The 16,326-nt window shown below is 44.5% G+C and overlaps 1 protein-coding gene across 3 annotated transcripts in view; it reads right to left on the bottom strand.

Annotated features, from left to right (window-relative positions):
- Positions 1–3,646: 3,646 nt before the first annotated feature.
- mllt3 (MLLT3 super elongation complex subunit) overlaps positions 3,647–16,326 on the bottom strand; it is a 32,104-nt gene continuing 19,424 nt past the window's right edge. For all 3 annotated transcript variants that reach the window (XM_080298120.1, XM_080298122.1, XM_080298121.1), the window contains 7 exons: positions 13,214–13,786; positions 10,338–10,407; positions 6,142–6,268; positions 5,249–5,345; positions 5,075–5,137; positions 4,861–4,932; positions 3,647–4,493 (listed from right to left, as the gene is read on the bottom strand). In XM_080298120.1, coding sequence (XP_080154246.1) covers positions 4,371–4,493; positions 4,861–4,932; positions 5,075–5,137; positions 5,249–5,345; positions 6,142–6,268; positions 10,338–10,407; positions 13,214–13,786 — 1,125 coding nt within the window. In that variant the 3' untranslated portion in view covers positions 3,647–4,370. The remainder of the gene's footprint in view (positions 4,494–4,860; positions 4,933–5,074; positions 5,138–5,248; positions 5,346–6,141; positions 6,269–10,337; positions 10,408–13,213; positions 13,787–16,326) is intronic.

Below are 16,326 nucleotides of genomic sequence, written 5' to 3'. Positions count from 1 at the left end.
AGACTGAAAAGATTCGGCATGAGCCCCCGCATCCTCAGGACCTTCTATCACTGTGCCATTGAGAGCATCCTCACTGGATGCATCACCACCTGGTATGGCAACAGCACCACCTACAACCGCAAAGCTCTCCAGCGAGTAGTGCGGTGCTCTGAACGGATAATTGGAGGTGAGCTTCCCTCCCTCCAAGACATCTACAGGAAGCGCTGCCTGAGGAAAGCGGGGAGGATCATCAAGGACTCCAGTCACCCCAGCCATAAACTGTTCAGACTGCTTCCATCAGGAAGGAGGTTCTGCAGCATCCGGTCCCGTACCAGCAGACTGAGAGACAGCTTTTTCCATCAGGCCATCAGACTGCTGAACACTTCATAGACACCTCAGCTTCACTACTGGAACTTCAACATTATGCACTCCATACTGTACAGTAATGCCACTGTTTTGCACATATTCAACTCTGTATATTTTTATATATTTTATTTTATTATTTTTTTTACTATTTAATTTGTAAAAATGTGCATACACACACACACACACACACACACACACACACACACACACGTAGGAAAATATTTAGTATACACATCCAGAAATGCATACACTATTATATATTGTACATATATTTATTAGTTTCAGGTTGGCCATTCTTGTATTTTGCTCGTTTGTGTTGTTGTGTTTGCACATCTCTGTTGCTTGTGGGGCTCGCACACAAGAATTTCACTCGCATGTGCTGTGCCAGTGTGCCTGCACATGTGATGTGACAATAAAAGTGATTTGATTTGATTTGAAAACTAAACTAACAGTGGGTCAAAAGCTCTGTTTCATGGTCAGCAGTAGAGATGGCCCTGTCCCAACTTTGAGATGCATCGGTTAATATTTTATTAGCTTAGTTATCCAGCTTAGAGTAATTAACCATTTAACCAAATTGATGATAGTAGCATTCATTGCATCGGTCCTATTAGCACTGCAGTCCTCAAGGAACTGTGTTATTGATGTTGGATATCTTCTTTATCTGCAAGGCTTCATCTCAACGGATTCACGTCACTGAGCCAAAGTCTGATGAGTCTGTATGTGGCTGCTTGAACTTGGTTACTTACAAAGGGTTTGTAAACATGCAGATCGAGCTGCTACTGTGTTCAGTGATAAATCCGCTGTGCTTGTTTGTAAACAATATGCCAAGGAAACTCAAAGAACACTTTTTTAAATGAATTAATATTTATTTTGTTTACAATTTACGATGAAATCAGTCAGTTGCACTTGCTTATGTGTAGAAGTGAAGGAAGTGTGTTTTCCCCAAGCAGCCTGCCTTCACAGCTGCAGGCAGTGATACGAGTGAGGAAGGGCAGATGTGTCATCATGTGCAGAGGTTTGTGTGGAGGTGAGGGTGGGGTTTGGTGGGTGGGCAGCTTTTCACTTCCTTGGCCTTATGCCAGTGTGACAGTCGATGTCTCTGTGTCTCTTCTGCGGGAGGTTATTTTGAAGGTCTCCCAGTTTTATTGGAGGAAGTGTTTGCCGGACCGCTGAAGCGCTCTCCCACCCCTCGGTTCCATTCTTCCTTTGTACCCAGCTCCTCTCCCTCAGCTACATTTTCTCAAGCGAGAATGGCTTAAAGGAGTCTCAGTGGGGACTTTCCCTTTTAGTTTAAAAAAGCAACACAAAACCCTCGTGGCTCGTAATGAAGCCTTTATCGTGTCCACCAGAGATAATGCTGTTTAAATAAATGATTACAATAGCAGTAGCAATGGTAGCATGAAGGGGAGACTACAATGATCCTAGCACATGCTTCCACTATGCTGTGCAGATGAGCTCATTTAGAACATCAGCAGAAACATGGCACCTCCATCCCCGGGATGAAACATCCCGCTGTTTCCTGCAACACCCAAGATGATCGTCCAAGACGTCTTATCCACAAAGCAGTTGGAAAACCTGACGAGGGGTGGGGGGTGTTAATGTCCATCTAAGAGATCAGCCCACTGTGGGTGGGGTGACCTGGAGTGGGCACTCCACCCTTTTCCTGCTGAGGACCATGGCCTCAGATTCAGTTATGGAAGTAAATACAGAAGGTACCAATCCTCCAGCTGCAGGAACATGAAGGCAGTCCAAAAAACCCAAAACTACTTTTGCTTGTTTAGCTTGTAGGAAACGAGGGAACTGATTTTACCAGTGGCGCTGTCTGGGTCTCCAGGCTCTGAGTACATCACTACAGTTTAGCAGCTGCACTACTTAAGTTTGTTGTTGGAACAGGCAGGTTAGCTTTAAGGATGCAGAACAGCTACTGTAATCTAAACAGGGGCCTCTGCAGCTGTCAGCCATAACGAAACGCACTGCTTTTAAAGCATCACATCAAAAACTGGTCAGATAATCACATTTTTATTAGTGTCATTGATGAGTTTATATTATTTTAAGGTGTAGTACAGAAGGGTGAAGCTGTCGGCCTGTACTAACAGCCAATAGGGGGCAATCAGTCTATTTTAGCTTCCTGTACGGAGGGATGTCCTGTGACTGCTTTAACCAGGAAACAACATTTTACATATTTTTAGGCAAAGACATCGACTTTGGGGGTAACGATGGTCACAGAATCGTGGAGTAAGTCTGCTTGAACCAAAGGCAGGGCTTTGTATGCATCATTCACATTAACTTAATATAAGCAGTGAATAAAGATGAGATGAATCATTTAACTGTGGATTTCCCACTTCAGGGAGCTGTGCAGCAGTTTTAACATGCTACCACTAGGTGGAGCTAAAAGCTGATATTTTGAACTAATGATCAGAGGCTGCTGTAAGATGCACACAGCAAACATTTTGGGCCTGACACCACAATTTGTGCACAGTGTACACAGCTACTTCAGACGCACATACAAAAACCAGCTCATCCACATGTGTCCGATCTGCACATCATACAGAACATTTATAGTTCATTCAATCCTCAAAATACGAAATCATCCTCATCAGACTGTCACGTGTCCCTGTGGCGACTCCAAGAAAGGCCTCGTCTCACGCTGAGCTTTGATTTAACAGGTGAAACACATCCACACCTCAGAGTACCTGTTAACGGTTCCTCCTGCAGGTTTTGGGTCGGTTGTATGACTCCACGTGTTAGTGGATCTTTGTCTACAAACATCCTAAACCAACTGAACCCATGATCTGTGCTTAGGCAGGCGATCAGAAGCAAAAGCTTAGTGGGCAGGACCTCCTGAGAGGCAGCTCTCCTGTACCAAAGATGAGTGCTCAGCACAGGCGAGCAGCCATTCATGCCCTGCTGTTTAAACAACATTAAACAGGTTTTTAAAGCAGCCGACATGAGTTCATCTGGTATTTAAAGCTGGTAAAATGAGTTCACTTTGTAGAGCCGAGTAACAGGACCACAGTAAGATTAAAAAACAATGTCGATCATTTTGAGAATAAAGTCAAAAATCTTTTTAGAGAAAAACACTGAAATGTGGCGATTACAGTCGTTTTAAGTGCCACAGCTGCACTGTGAGCTGGTGAAATGCTTCAGGATCAGGTTTAGTTGCAATAACTAATCTGCACATTTCCACTTTATTCTCAGAAGGACCTTTATGTTAATGTGCTCCCTACACTCCTATGTAGGAAGGACACTTTCAGCAGGAGACAAGGCCAAAGATTTTTGTAAAGCTCCAGTGGATTCAAAGTTCAGAGTTTGCATAAAGGTGGCTTTAATAAAGACACACTTACAAATAAAGTTTTTTTAAAGCTTTAACTCCAGAACAAACTGGAGAAACTTCTCAACTTTTAGTTTTCAGACGACGGCGCTCTCAACTCAGCACGCTCGCCATGATGTGTCACTTTGTATCCAGACCTCCTGCTGGATTCTTCTTCATATTTCACACGTCTTTGCAAACTGTGAGGTCGCACACAACAAAACAGAACAACAGAGATGCATCTGTGCGGACGCTGTTTGATCCCAGGGAAATGAATGAATCGGATATCTGATCGGAGACCGAAGCAGAGTAGTGTTACTGGTCAGACTTGTGCCTTATAGAGCTCTTCAAAGTCCTGTTTCACTTTTTTCCACCCAACACACACGCACACACACCTGCAAATTAAATTTAATAAATAAGACGTACAATGTTGTAAGGCAAAGTTGATCATGCACTTGTCACGATAAACAACAACATACATGGCAGCAGAATCACTCCCACCCACCAACCCTTCATATCAAGCTTTCAGATTGTTGCCTGCTGACATCCTGATCTCGTACATCTACCCCCGATTTCTGCAGCAGGGTGAACTCTTTGTTCGGGGGAGTCGAAGCAGCAGGCTGGACCCACTGTGAGGTTTAGACACGCCAACTACAGCTGGAACTGATACAGGACGAGTCAGAGGCTCGGATCCAGCACCCAACTGCTGTGTGCCTCAGGACGTCCCGAGATAGCTCTGCAGCTTCCTTACTGTACTTCTGTCCAAAGAGCAAAGGTCAAAGTCAAACGTAGTGTTTGTAATGTGGAAGTGTCCGGTCTCTTCAATCAGGTTTACAATCTGCAAGACAGACAGTGAGAGTGGTGGGCACAGGCTGGGTCAAAGTAAAGTCTGCAACTATTAACTATTGTTATACATTACTACTTCATCATTATTATTTCGTCTAAGGTCTAATATTTATTTTAAACAAGCAGATTTCTTTATGCAGTCATCTGCTGCAGGCACAGCACGCTCTCAGCTGGCCAATCAGAAGAGAGCTTCGACCTGCGCTAACGTGTTTCCTCAACTGGTCGATTTAAATCGTGTGAATAAAATCTGAGATCTGAAAATCACTGAATTCAGTTTTTACATCTGACACGGATCCCAAGCTTTGTAGAAGTGGGTTTGTGTCTGATGGACGTATCGGACACTGCTGACATCAGCTCACCTGTTGCAGTATGTGACCTTCTCTTAGTGTCATTAGTCTTTTATGCAGCTCCACCAGCTCATCCAGGTAAACCTGAAAAGCACACAGCAAACACGGCTGTCATGATGTAGCAGTGGCTGATGGTAACAAACCCCAAGACATAACAACACTTTCTATATTTCAGAATATTTACTAGTCTACTCCACATCTAAAAACCAAAGACACTCGTTCTCACCTTATCACACTCCATGCTTTTGTCTTGCTTGCTCTGCTTGGTGGGACTTTTTACTTCCACTATCTGACAGACAGAAGAGCAAAGAGTCACCCAGGGTCACGCACACACCTGGATACTGTGGCTTTCAATCATGCTGCTCTAAGACATAAGCCAGTATATTACTGATATGATTACCTGGTTATTAGTAGACTTTAATAAGGGTGGGGCCTCACTGCACGACAGCGGGGAATGGGAGGAGCTGTCACTTCTGCTGCCATCACTTAAACTAATCCTAAGTATGAAGTCACAAAGAATAAAGACATTAAAACTGTTGTCTCAGCTGTTAGCTAAAAACCGCTAACAATGAAAAATCCCCCATCTGAGAGAGTGGGGACGAAGGACGGTCTTTAACATGAAGATGACTCTCGCAGAATCAGTGTCAGGGAGGGGCCTGCTAGATCAGGGGTGTCCAACTCCAGGCCTCGAGGGCCGGTGTCCTGCAGGTTTTAGATCTCACCCTGGGTCAACACACCTGAATCACATGATTAGTTCATTACCAGCCTCTGGAGAACTTCAGGACATCATGAGGAGGTCATTTATCCATTTGAATCAGCTGTGTTGGATCAAGGACACATCTAAAACCTGCAGGACACCGGCCCTCGAGGCCTGGAATTGCCCACCCCTGGCATAGATGATAGAAAACCGGTCAACTGTTGGAGACGGAGACGATCTGGTTAAGTTATGCTTTTTGGCCAAGGTTGACGGCACGCCTCCACCAACAGGATGGTGGAGAGAGTTGGAAAGAGCTTACATGAAATACTTGAAAAGTTAGTAAAAGGCACGTTGAAAGAACCTTTAGAAACTGTCCCAAGCAATTTTAACCAAGATTTAAATAGCGGCTCTTCATCATTTTACAGGTTTGTTGTTAAAGGCTGGCTCTACTGCACAAACATGTGAGATACAAAGTAGCCCTCATAATAGCAATATCCTGGTTAAAAGGAATTCATTACCAATGTCTGCACACAGCTCTATGAAACTAAACTAGTGTGCGGTTCAGCCATTCGAAAAGCTGCCCTCGGGTTACTAACCTGTGCTGGTGGTGTGCGAGGTGTGCTGCTCGATCCGTGTCTGAATCCACGTCGTCGTTGTCGTCCTCTGAATCGTCGTCGTCGTCCGAGTGCAGATCCTGCATCACTGACTGCAGCGGGCCAAGCACTGAGTGGAACAGTTCAATAAAGCCTCAGTCATTGCAGTTTAAACCTCAGGAATACAAGCAGAAAGCTGCAGATTGTGATGTTGGTACTGTAAAGCTCAGCAAATGTGGACTGGTGATCTGACTTTCACAGGGAACATGCACACATCTCGAACTCTACATAGCTGACTTACAGCTCTGGTTTTCAATTGTTCTCATTGCTCAGGAAAACAACATGATTCTTTCATGTTCTTCAATCTCAAAATGATTTAGCAGCCTCTCTTACGACGTCTTCAACTTTCTGAACCGACTCAAAGTAAAAGTTTATAAACCAGGGCTGTGCCCGTTTGTTTACAGGCTCAAAGTGATACTTTAAGAAGATTTGTGGTAATAATGTTTCTGATCATTTACACAAAAAGATATTTTCTGCAGCATTTCTAAGTTTGATTAAATGAAGGGCATCCCATGATTGCTTCCAATGAGCTACTGTCACTGATGACACAGCGCCGTTTGCAGCAGCGTGAAAGTGGCACGGCACTGCAACACAGAATAAGTCAAATGTAGTACAGAAACAGTCGTAGTTTGGCCTGGAAACTTTTGTTAAACAGTAACTAAAGTAACTTAACCTTGTGACTCTTTAGGAACCTGCACAATATTTTCACAATAAAACTGAAGACTCTCTTCTACCTGGGATGTTGGGTCATGAGTTGAGCTTTTTAACCTGCTGCTTTGGTCTTGCACCATGTACTGTATCAGTAACTTTCATCCACTGTTTGCTCTTCCTGTCACATGACGTCCTTCAGCCACACTTGGTGGAGTCATTTGTTTACATTTGGGTCACATGACACCAGCAGCTAATATCTCCCCACACACAGCCTGACTGTAGCGCACAGTTTTTCACCTGAAGGGCTGAAACAGGTTCTTGCATATGTTGCAGAGCACTGTGATTGTTGGAGGTTCCTGAAGTTGCTCCACTGCAGACTGACACATGTGGCTCTCACTCCCAGACATGCCCAGGCTTGTCTCTTAATTGCATGCACTAGGGATCATAACCACCTGGTGTTGCTATAGCAATGATATCTCAGTACGACAGTTTTGTATCACGTAAGAATTTGTACCGGTATGATTGCAGACAATATGATATACACAGCTAGTTAATGCTTCCACTTTACAATAATAAAGCTTATGGTTCATATTAGAATATGTAGGAGGGATCACTCTCCTCAGCCTTCCCGGGAAATACTGTGCCAGCGGGCTGGAAATGAGAGTTCGTCCACTGTAGGAGCACGATGTAGAGTGGCTACATAAGATGCAGGTTCAGGCATACCAGGCGAATTCAAGGTCTGGCTATACCAGCATGGTATAGTACCAAGACTCATTGGCAAGTCCTGCATGGGGCGTTAGGGACTCGGGTCCACCCACTTCCAACAATGGGCAATAGCTGAGCCCTGGCTGAGGAGAGGCATGGTCCGAGCCGAGGTCCGGCAGCTAGAGGAGGAAAGCACGGAACTGGGTTTACAAGGAATCTGGACATAGTGGGACCTGTCAAAGCAGACGATTAATTGGCTTTAACTTTGGAGCCTTTCCACATCTTAATATTGCTCCGCTTAGTCTACAAGTCAATGACGGAGGAGCCACAGTGCAGGTTATGTGGGGCGATGGCGCACAGGCTGGAAGAATGCAAGACTACTGTTAGCCAGGGAAGACAGAGATGGCGCCATGACCAGGTCCTGAGACTGAGCAGTACTGTGAGAAAGTAGCATCACACAACACCAACATCAGGTGGCTGGAGGACCCAACAGCAGACCAAAGAACCTCCCAGAAAAAGCCAACATAACAAACACAGACATCCAACAATGACTCCACAATGAAGAGCTGGATAGTACTGGACACCTACTGGCTAAAGAGGCAAACAGCCCTCCAAGAACACCTGGCAGCAGCTGCTGGCTAATCAACCACACACAGTGGTGCTGGACAAGGAGCAGAAGGCTGCAGTTGTGATAGATGTGGCAGTCCCAGCAGAGAGCATGTCAGGAAGGGGAGCATGAGAAAAACTGGAGGAAAACTGGAGCCAACGTAGAAGGTCAAGAACGAAGTGGTCCCAGTAGGAATGAACGCGTTAGGAGCTGTAATCCCTAAAGTGGAAGAGCCAGGCACAACATTTCTCACATGACCGGGTCCACTGCCAGAGACCTCGAGGTCGAGGTCACCGAGATTCAAACTCGTCGACGTCGTTAGCTTAAATCCTACGTAGCCTCGTTCTTGAGGTACTGCATGCACAAACCTGGCTCTCCACCCCAACCATCCGACCAGCGGGGTGATGACAATCAGCCTTTTTACAGCCGAGAGGAAAAACACAACATGCAGAGATATGTCAGGTTTTCATGATCCAGCCATTCATCCTTCCTTCAGTGGGTACTTCTTAACTTCAGTTCCAGACTTTCTCTTTGATATTTGGTCACATTGGGGCCCGATGAATGTAAAAACAAAGAATTACCAGATTTGGTTTTTTACCTTATTTTTGTTTTTAAGAAAAATATCAGCCACATCTGATAAAATTTTATAGAACAGCAGCAGTATAATGTCCTCGTAAGTGGATATCAGGCCCTTGTAGAGCAAAATTTAGTATTTTGGTCTAAATAACCCAAAATGTGATGTCCACATATGTGGACGCCCGGTCCTAGGAGATTAACATGAGCATAACATTTTTCAGGCAAACGCCTCCATGTGTAATTAACATAGAGCCACAGTATTGTTACTGTTTTGTAATCAGCCATAGGCACTAGCACCGACTATTTTAAAGTGTTACTGTTACTAGTAAGCTAACATAAACGAACCAACCCAGTGACATCACATGCTGATGTCGGTAAACGTGTTATATAAACTTAAACTTTAAGCACTTACTTCTTAAATCGAGCTGCACAGACAGCGTTACCTTTGAGAGCAGGGCTCAGTGGTGTAAATTAGCCTTCATACATGTAGAGTTTCATGTCCACTTTAATGATAACAGCTAATTATCTCAAATCGTGAGCATGTTAAATTCCCACCAAGCAGGTTAACGATTATGGTAACTGTGTAACACTTCAGTTTTCTTTACATTGGAGTTTTGCTGAGTGCTGTGCATTGTTGTGAATGTCAGCTACATGTGTCGTAGTGAGGAAAGAGGTTGTGTGTCTGCCTGTGTGCAGGGGTGCTGCGTGTCAGCTGGAGGCGGTGAAACAACACTGTTCAATATCGATCCTGCTGCTAAGGAGCGTTTAATCCAAACAGTGTAGCAACCTTATGACAACCATACCACAGTCTCTACAGGGCACACAATAAGTGTTAGGCTACCACTGTGTACTTGGTGTTACGCTTGCATGACAACAGACTGTTGGACGCATCATTTTGCTTTCTTTGATTTCTACCAGTGAGTGTGATAAGTTTATGTCAGCTGGACCTAAAGTGATGTTAAAAACACTGTTTAAGCTTCACACTGCCAGACTGAATACTTCCACCTGTGTAACATAACAGTTGGACTCACTATAGTCTCGTCACATCCTGACATCACCCCAGCCCTGTCCTCTGTGCATCGTGGAAAGTGACGATGGGAAAACATTCAGACACTTTGTGCTCACATTAGTTTTCCTCTCCCAGATTCTCCCAACAAGCAGCTGAAGATCTATTAGGATAATTGTTGTTATCACAGTTAATATTCCAGATTTATCTGATTACATCTCAACACCCCACCACCCACCCCCCTTTGTCGTGTGCTGTTGTTGATTTGTTGAAAAGAAAAGTCATTAAAAAGTGAATTCAATTCTTCTACGGTGCTGCTGAGCACACGCATGTGTGCGAGGCGGCTGTTTGCTGGTTTGCTGAATGGCACTGAACACATGTGCCTGTACAGTTTAAATCATTTGCTCAGGATTATGTTTAATTTCACGTGGCACTCGTGATATAAATCTAATCACGAAAACAAACAAATCAAAGCGCTGCAGTTTATTGGTTACATCGCTTTGACTGCACGAAGTGTCACGTATGATGTTAGTGTCACTAACAAACAGCACAAACTAAACTTTGTAACTTGTGTGCACGGTCCAAGTCGGTTACCTTGTCGTTTGTGGGGTGTGGGAGCAAAGCTTGAACTGGAGCTGGAACCCGCTGGACTGGGCTGCTCAGACTGGGAGGAAGAAGAGAAACAGGCAGCGATTAATGATAAAAATATGACTCAAACTGCTGTTTGACTGAATGTGGCGGTTCTGCAAACACAGAAGCAAATGAATACTATTCGAGCCCCGGCTCCGACAGTCTCGGTCGTTGTGTCCTTGGGCCGTTGCCTACTGGTGGTGGTCAGAGGGCCCGGTGGCACCAGTGTCCAACACCATCGCCTCTGTCAGTGCCCCCCAGGGTGGCTGTGGCTACAATGTAGCTGCCATCACCAGTGTGTGAATGGGTGGATGACTGGATGTGTGAAGTGCTTTGGGGTCCTTAGGGACTAGAAAAGCGCTGTACAAATACAGGCCATTTACCATTTACTGTTATTATTATGTATGTGCTGAAAGAAGACCAAACCCAGCAGGAGTGGACCAACCTGGACTCACCAGTGTTCCCACTCTGAACACGTTCGGCTTTCAAACCACCTCCAAGGGACAGGAATTAAGAGTTACAGTGAGGGGGACTCTCTTTATTAAAAATATGTTTATTTATCAAGGTTTGTATTTATTTTCAACAAATACAAACATAAAACAAACGAGGCTGCAGAGAGCACTGGATGTCTTTTTCCAACTAATGTCAGAACTATCTGTCCTGACATTAGTTGGAAAAAGAAAAGCTCCAACAGGAGCCTGGTTTCATAGTGCCATCCATCGTCCGTTGGGTCGGCAAAGCATCAAGAGAAAATTAGATTTCTGTGTAAATGTTCAAGGTTGAAGCAGTACCTTTTATAACAGCACACACAGTTCACATGAAACAGTGTGTGCTGACATTTCCATACAGTCCTTCCCTTCATGTCCATGTTTGTGTTTGACACGTCTGTAGTTTGGATTCATAAAAGCCAAAAATGAAAATCGTTCTTTTAAACCCTTTCTTGAAGCAGCATCTGCCCACAGGCAGCAGAGGCTCACACAGCCCAGAGTGAGGATGTTTGACTCTTTCAGATTGACTGAGATGTGGACTTAAACAATGACAGTGCACGTTTAAACGTGTTTCAATGTACATGCACAGATACATAAGGAAACCTTCACAGTGCAAAACATGGTGAGGAGAAACGTGAGAGAAAGAGCGCACAGCTGCTCTGCTGGTTTACAGGCTTCTTCAAAGTGTCATAAATCTGACCGGCACTCCTGTTTACGGCTTTTGTTCTCCTTTACTCCAAGTAAGCAAACCCAATCACATCAAGAGACAATAAACCGACAGCACATCCAGGAAACTGTCTGACGGTCTAGTTTAGAAACCACGGGGAACAAAGTGGGAAAAGTTGATGCCTGCAGCCGCTCTCACATCCACAGCTCGCAGCGCTCTGCCTCAGCTCTGCTCCTCACGCTCGAACCATCCGATTCATCTGCTCTGGATTTCCTCTGATTAGTTCCCAACAATGGGTTCAGCTACGGTTCCCCCGCTGCTCTGCACAGCGAGCAACCCGCTCGCTCCTCCACGCGTCCACTGTCACAGATCAATATCCCATCTGTGATCTGTTCAGCCTACAATAATGAATCCCGCTAACCTGCAAAGCTAATGACAACAGATGGCTGGCACTTATTTCAGTTTGAAAATAAGAGTGAGAGGATTGTCCACAGCAGCAGACGACATCTCATGAAGAGCAAACAAATCTGGGATGTGATTAAAACAGCTGAATGTAGAAAAACACTGCACAGACTCAGGATAACATGAATACTGTCATTCAAAATAAAGATATTATTTTTATCATGTTTGAATTTTTAGACACTCTTACATAATTAAATGTTCTTCGTGCTGTGTGATGATGATGAGTGGACACTTAAATCAAATAGATGATAAACTTTCTTTTACTAAATTTATCTGTCACCAGAACGTCACCAGTGTGACATCGTCAGCATCCTGAGACACCAGCATCTCTGTGGGGTCCTGACCATCCAGCACAAAGCGCCTCGACGATGCGGCGCCATGGAAATAAAACCGATTCGTTTTAAACAGACGTGTGCTGGTCGGAGGCCACACCCAGTTTCCCTTCCTTCATGTCATCACCTCGTCCGCGTTTCCTTCTCTGCCGTTTTTATCCGAGCACTCGCTCCCAAACTCTGAGATCAAAGATGAAGCAATGGGAGCGCTGGGCTGTGTCGCCTCAGGCCCACCAGGGTTGCTAGCCTGGGCACAATCAAATGCCTGGAATTTGTCACCCCACATGCTTTTTACAACCAGTAGCTGCAGCAGCCCCCACCCCAAAGCTGCTTTCATGACAAAAACACAGGTTTCGGTGCCACTCTGTGAGAACTCCTTTGACTAACCACGCGGCAGAGAACGATGCATGAAAGAGCTGCACTTCATACAATCACTGACAACAGAAATAAAAACTGCTGCAGAAAGAAATGCTGTGAAGCACAAACACGCAGCCATTTGTTTCTTTCAAAGCTAAAAGAATTAAAGAGGAGCTGTGCTATTTACGGCCCTCGTTTCTCCTCAGGTGCTGTAAAACCATAAATCTTTCTCGTCTGTGATTTGGCTTTAAAACTTCTTTATGGGGAGGCTCTCTGCAAACCAGCGTGGGCATGGCAACAAGGTCAAATGTCAGCCTGTTCATGAAGCTGCAGCATTTTCCTAATTTGGCTCATGGGTTTGAAGAAGACGCAGACACTCTGTTAGATACTCGACATCATCATCAGCTGTTTGCTCCCAAACCAATCAATGTGCAGACGAACGCACCAGAACTTCCACCAGGTTTACTGGTGGAAGTTACCAGTAGATGAGCTCATTCCCAGCTGTAACGACAGTAAAGCGTCACGTTTACTCACATCCGATCTGGCAGACTGGTCCTCCATATCAGAGTCATTAGCATCAACCAGGTCCTGGAATGGCGGCAGCGTGGACACGCTCCTGAGGTCTGCATCCTCGCTTTCTGCTCGTAGCTTACTGCTGTGCAGCTGCGATCGGTCTCTCAGTAGTTTCTTATCCAAACACGGACCGTCCAACTCTGAAATCTGCATTTCCGAGGAATTCACAAACCCCTTTTTGCGTCTTTTGGTCCCGTGATCGTCACCTTCGAGGCCGGACAAGCGCTTGTTTAACCTCGACGCATGAGTTATCCCCTCAGTCCTACGCTCCTTAGACAAAGACTTGGGCTGCTTGAAGCCCATCTTAGGATTGATCTCTCTAAGTGGCTGGTTCTCTTTGGGTTTCCTGGAAGATTCTTTGGGGGCTTTTCCGGGTTCCCAGCCCGAGTCCCTGAAGGCACTTTTGGGGTCTTTTAAATCTTTTGGGGTCTTGTCTATATGGTCCTTAAATGGCTTGTGGAGTTTGGAGATGCTGCTGTTGTCAGAGCTGGTGGTTGTGGCCATGATGAGGAAAGTGTTTCCTGTAGAGCCATCCTGCAGATTGAAACAAACACAGGAGATCAGATAGTAGCGTCGGATATTTAAGTAGCTGGAGATGAAAAGTGACATCAAGCAAAACAATAACAAAAGAGAAAGAAAGACTGAAGCTACACGGGAAAAACACGTAAAGCTCAGAGTGTTCAGGCACAAGGCAAAGGGAAGCTCCTCGCGCTGTCAGGGCGCTAATGAGACCATACCGCTGTCAGCTGATACAGTATCGAACACGCCACCGATTTTACAAGCAAAGATGTTTTTAAAGGTGCCGTGGACATGAAACCCACTCAGTCCACACATGCAAAGACATCATACACGTGCACATATTAAGTTATGCATAGTAATGAAAAACAATGCAGGGAAAAGTGCTGAACACACTAACTGAAACTTGTACAAAAACCTTTATTGATAGTACAGCTTCAAGACGCCTCCTTTATGAAGGAAGCAGTCACACTGCTCAGGTGTGGTTTCGTCCCAGTCTGTGGGATCATAATCTGAACAGGTGATTGGCTCTAATCCTGTCCCTCACGCTGATGTTGAAACCAAAGCTGATTGGGCGAAACAAAAACACAAAGTGTGGAACAGATCAGCTGATTCTGTTTGCTAATGTGTTGCTAATATCTTTCTACATTTTCTTAGTTTAAACCAAGTTTTTCTGAGTAAATATGAGTTCTAAATCAGTGCATTCTGTTTTTATTTACATTTCACGCAGAGTCCCAATATTGGCTGACAAACACTGCAATGATCAACTGTACAGCGAAACACTGATGCTGTATTACTGTAAAACACTAAATATCTGTTTCTTTGTCCACAAACATCCACACGGGTAAATCTTCGGCCCCTGACATTCTGATGTACGTCAGATATTATAAAGTGGATCCAAACAATCTCAGAAAAATGAGGGATGTTCCTGGCCACTAATTTCTAAGCCGACTAAACGAGGAAAGCCAAACGGCTGCTGTGAAACTAAGAAACACTGCAACACACTGTGGGTTCAGTTTGAGGGCTGTATAATGGACAAACACTGTAAATGCTGCTCAGCTGTGTGGCGTCTCACATCGTGCATGATGAACACGTTATCCTCCAACACCAGACTAAACCCAGAACAGAAACAGGTAACCTGATGGTAACCGTCAGCTGCATCAGAGGCTCCAAACTAACCTGCTGAGGTTGGTTTTAACAGCAGTTGTTCTGGTTTCATGTTCCAGCTATAAAAACATGATTTTGATATCAAGCCATCTTAATTTTAAACTTACCACATACACTGATGTACTCATGCATATACACACAACGGACGATGACATCTTTGCTGCTGAGGAATTATTTTCCCTTTTTCCAATTTTCAAAGTGTTTAAAAAAATGTTTAAAACGTTAAAAAGAAAATATTTCAAACATTAAAGCACAACATTGGTTACTAGTAACCAAAATAACACAGGTGGCATAAAAACACATTGATTTGAACATTTGTGACCCTCCTGTGGAAGACTGTAGGGTCCAGTCTCTCATCTAAAGGTTAAATATGATGTGAAGATAACTTTCTACTAAAGATGTTCATGCACTATTAAATATGACAAAACGAATACACTGTGGCACATTGTGCTGTGCATTATTAATGATGCACATTGATGCAATTCATAGAAACCATAAATGATCATCCATTTCCTCTGACGGGTCGTTGCATTAAAATAAATATATCAATAATGACTTTGGTTTGCAGAGCGCCTCACATGAAACCCAAGGACGTGCTAGAAACAGTATAAATGAAAATATAGTGAAGAAGCCCACAGCTCCCTCACAACAACCGCCTTCTGCAGTTTATCCAAGGAAACACAGAGACATTCCCAAGCCAGCCGAGAAGCAACCTCTCCTGGGACCGCCTCCCAGAAGGCCACGCCCTGAACACCTCACCCCGGCGACAGGTGACTCAAATGGTAAATGGCCTGTATTTATATAGCGCTTTACTAGTCCCTAAGGACCCCAAAGCGCTTTACATATCCAGTCATCCACCCATTCACACACACATTCACACACTGGTGATGGTAAGCTACATTGTAGCCACAGCCACCCTGGGGCGCACTGACAGAGGCGAGGCTGCCGGACACTGGCGCCACCGGGCCCTCTGACCACCACCAGTAGGCAACGGGTGAAGTGTCTTGCCCAAGGACACAACGATGAGACTGTCCGAGCCGGGGCTCAAACCAGCATTATGACATAATCATTTTGCCTAGCAACAAGCTTTTAGCATATATAAACTTTACCACCATAATATTATTTATTGATTGATTTTTTTTACTTTTTTAATTAAGTATATCAACTAACAATATTGTAGTTTTAGTGATTCATCTAAAACAAAATAAATAAATTAGTACCAAACACCGGTGCACCCTGGGAGAGGCTCCAGGCCCCGACAGGCCAAAGCGTTTAGTGCAGTACAAGCCGGAATCACCCTGAGGTTTAAAAAACATATTTCATGCTTGTGCTACAACTTTTTTGCAGCAGCTGGTCTTTGCTGCAAAACGAGCGACCTTTGTAGCAGCGGT

This window comes from Astatotilapia calliptera, chromosome 3 (assembly GCF_964374335.1).
Source record: "Astatotilapia calliptera chromosome 3, fAstCal68.1, whole genome shotgun sequence".
NCBI lineage: Eukaryota > Metazoa > Chordata > Actinopteri > Cichliformes > Cichlidae > Astatotilapia > Astatotilapia calliptera.
The sequence above is the reverse complement of the archived record's forward strand: the minus strand, read 5'-3'. Positions and strand labels throughout refer to the sequence as shown.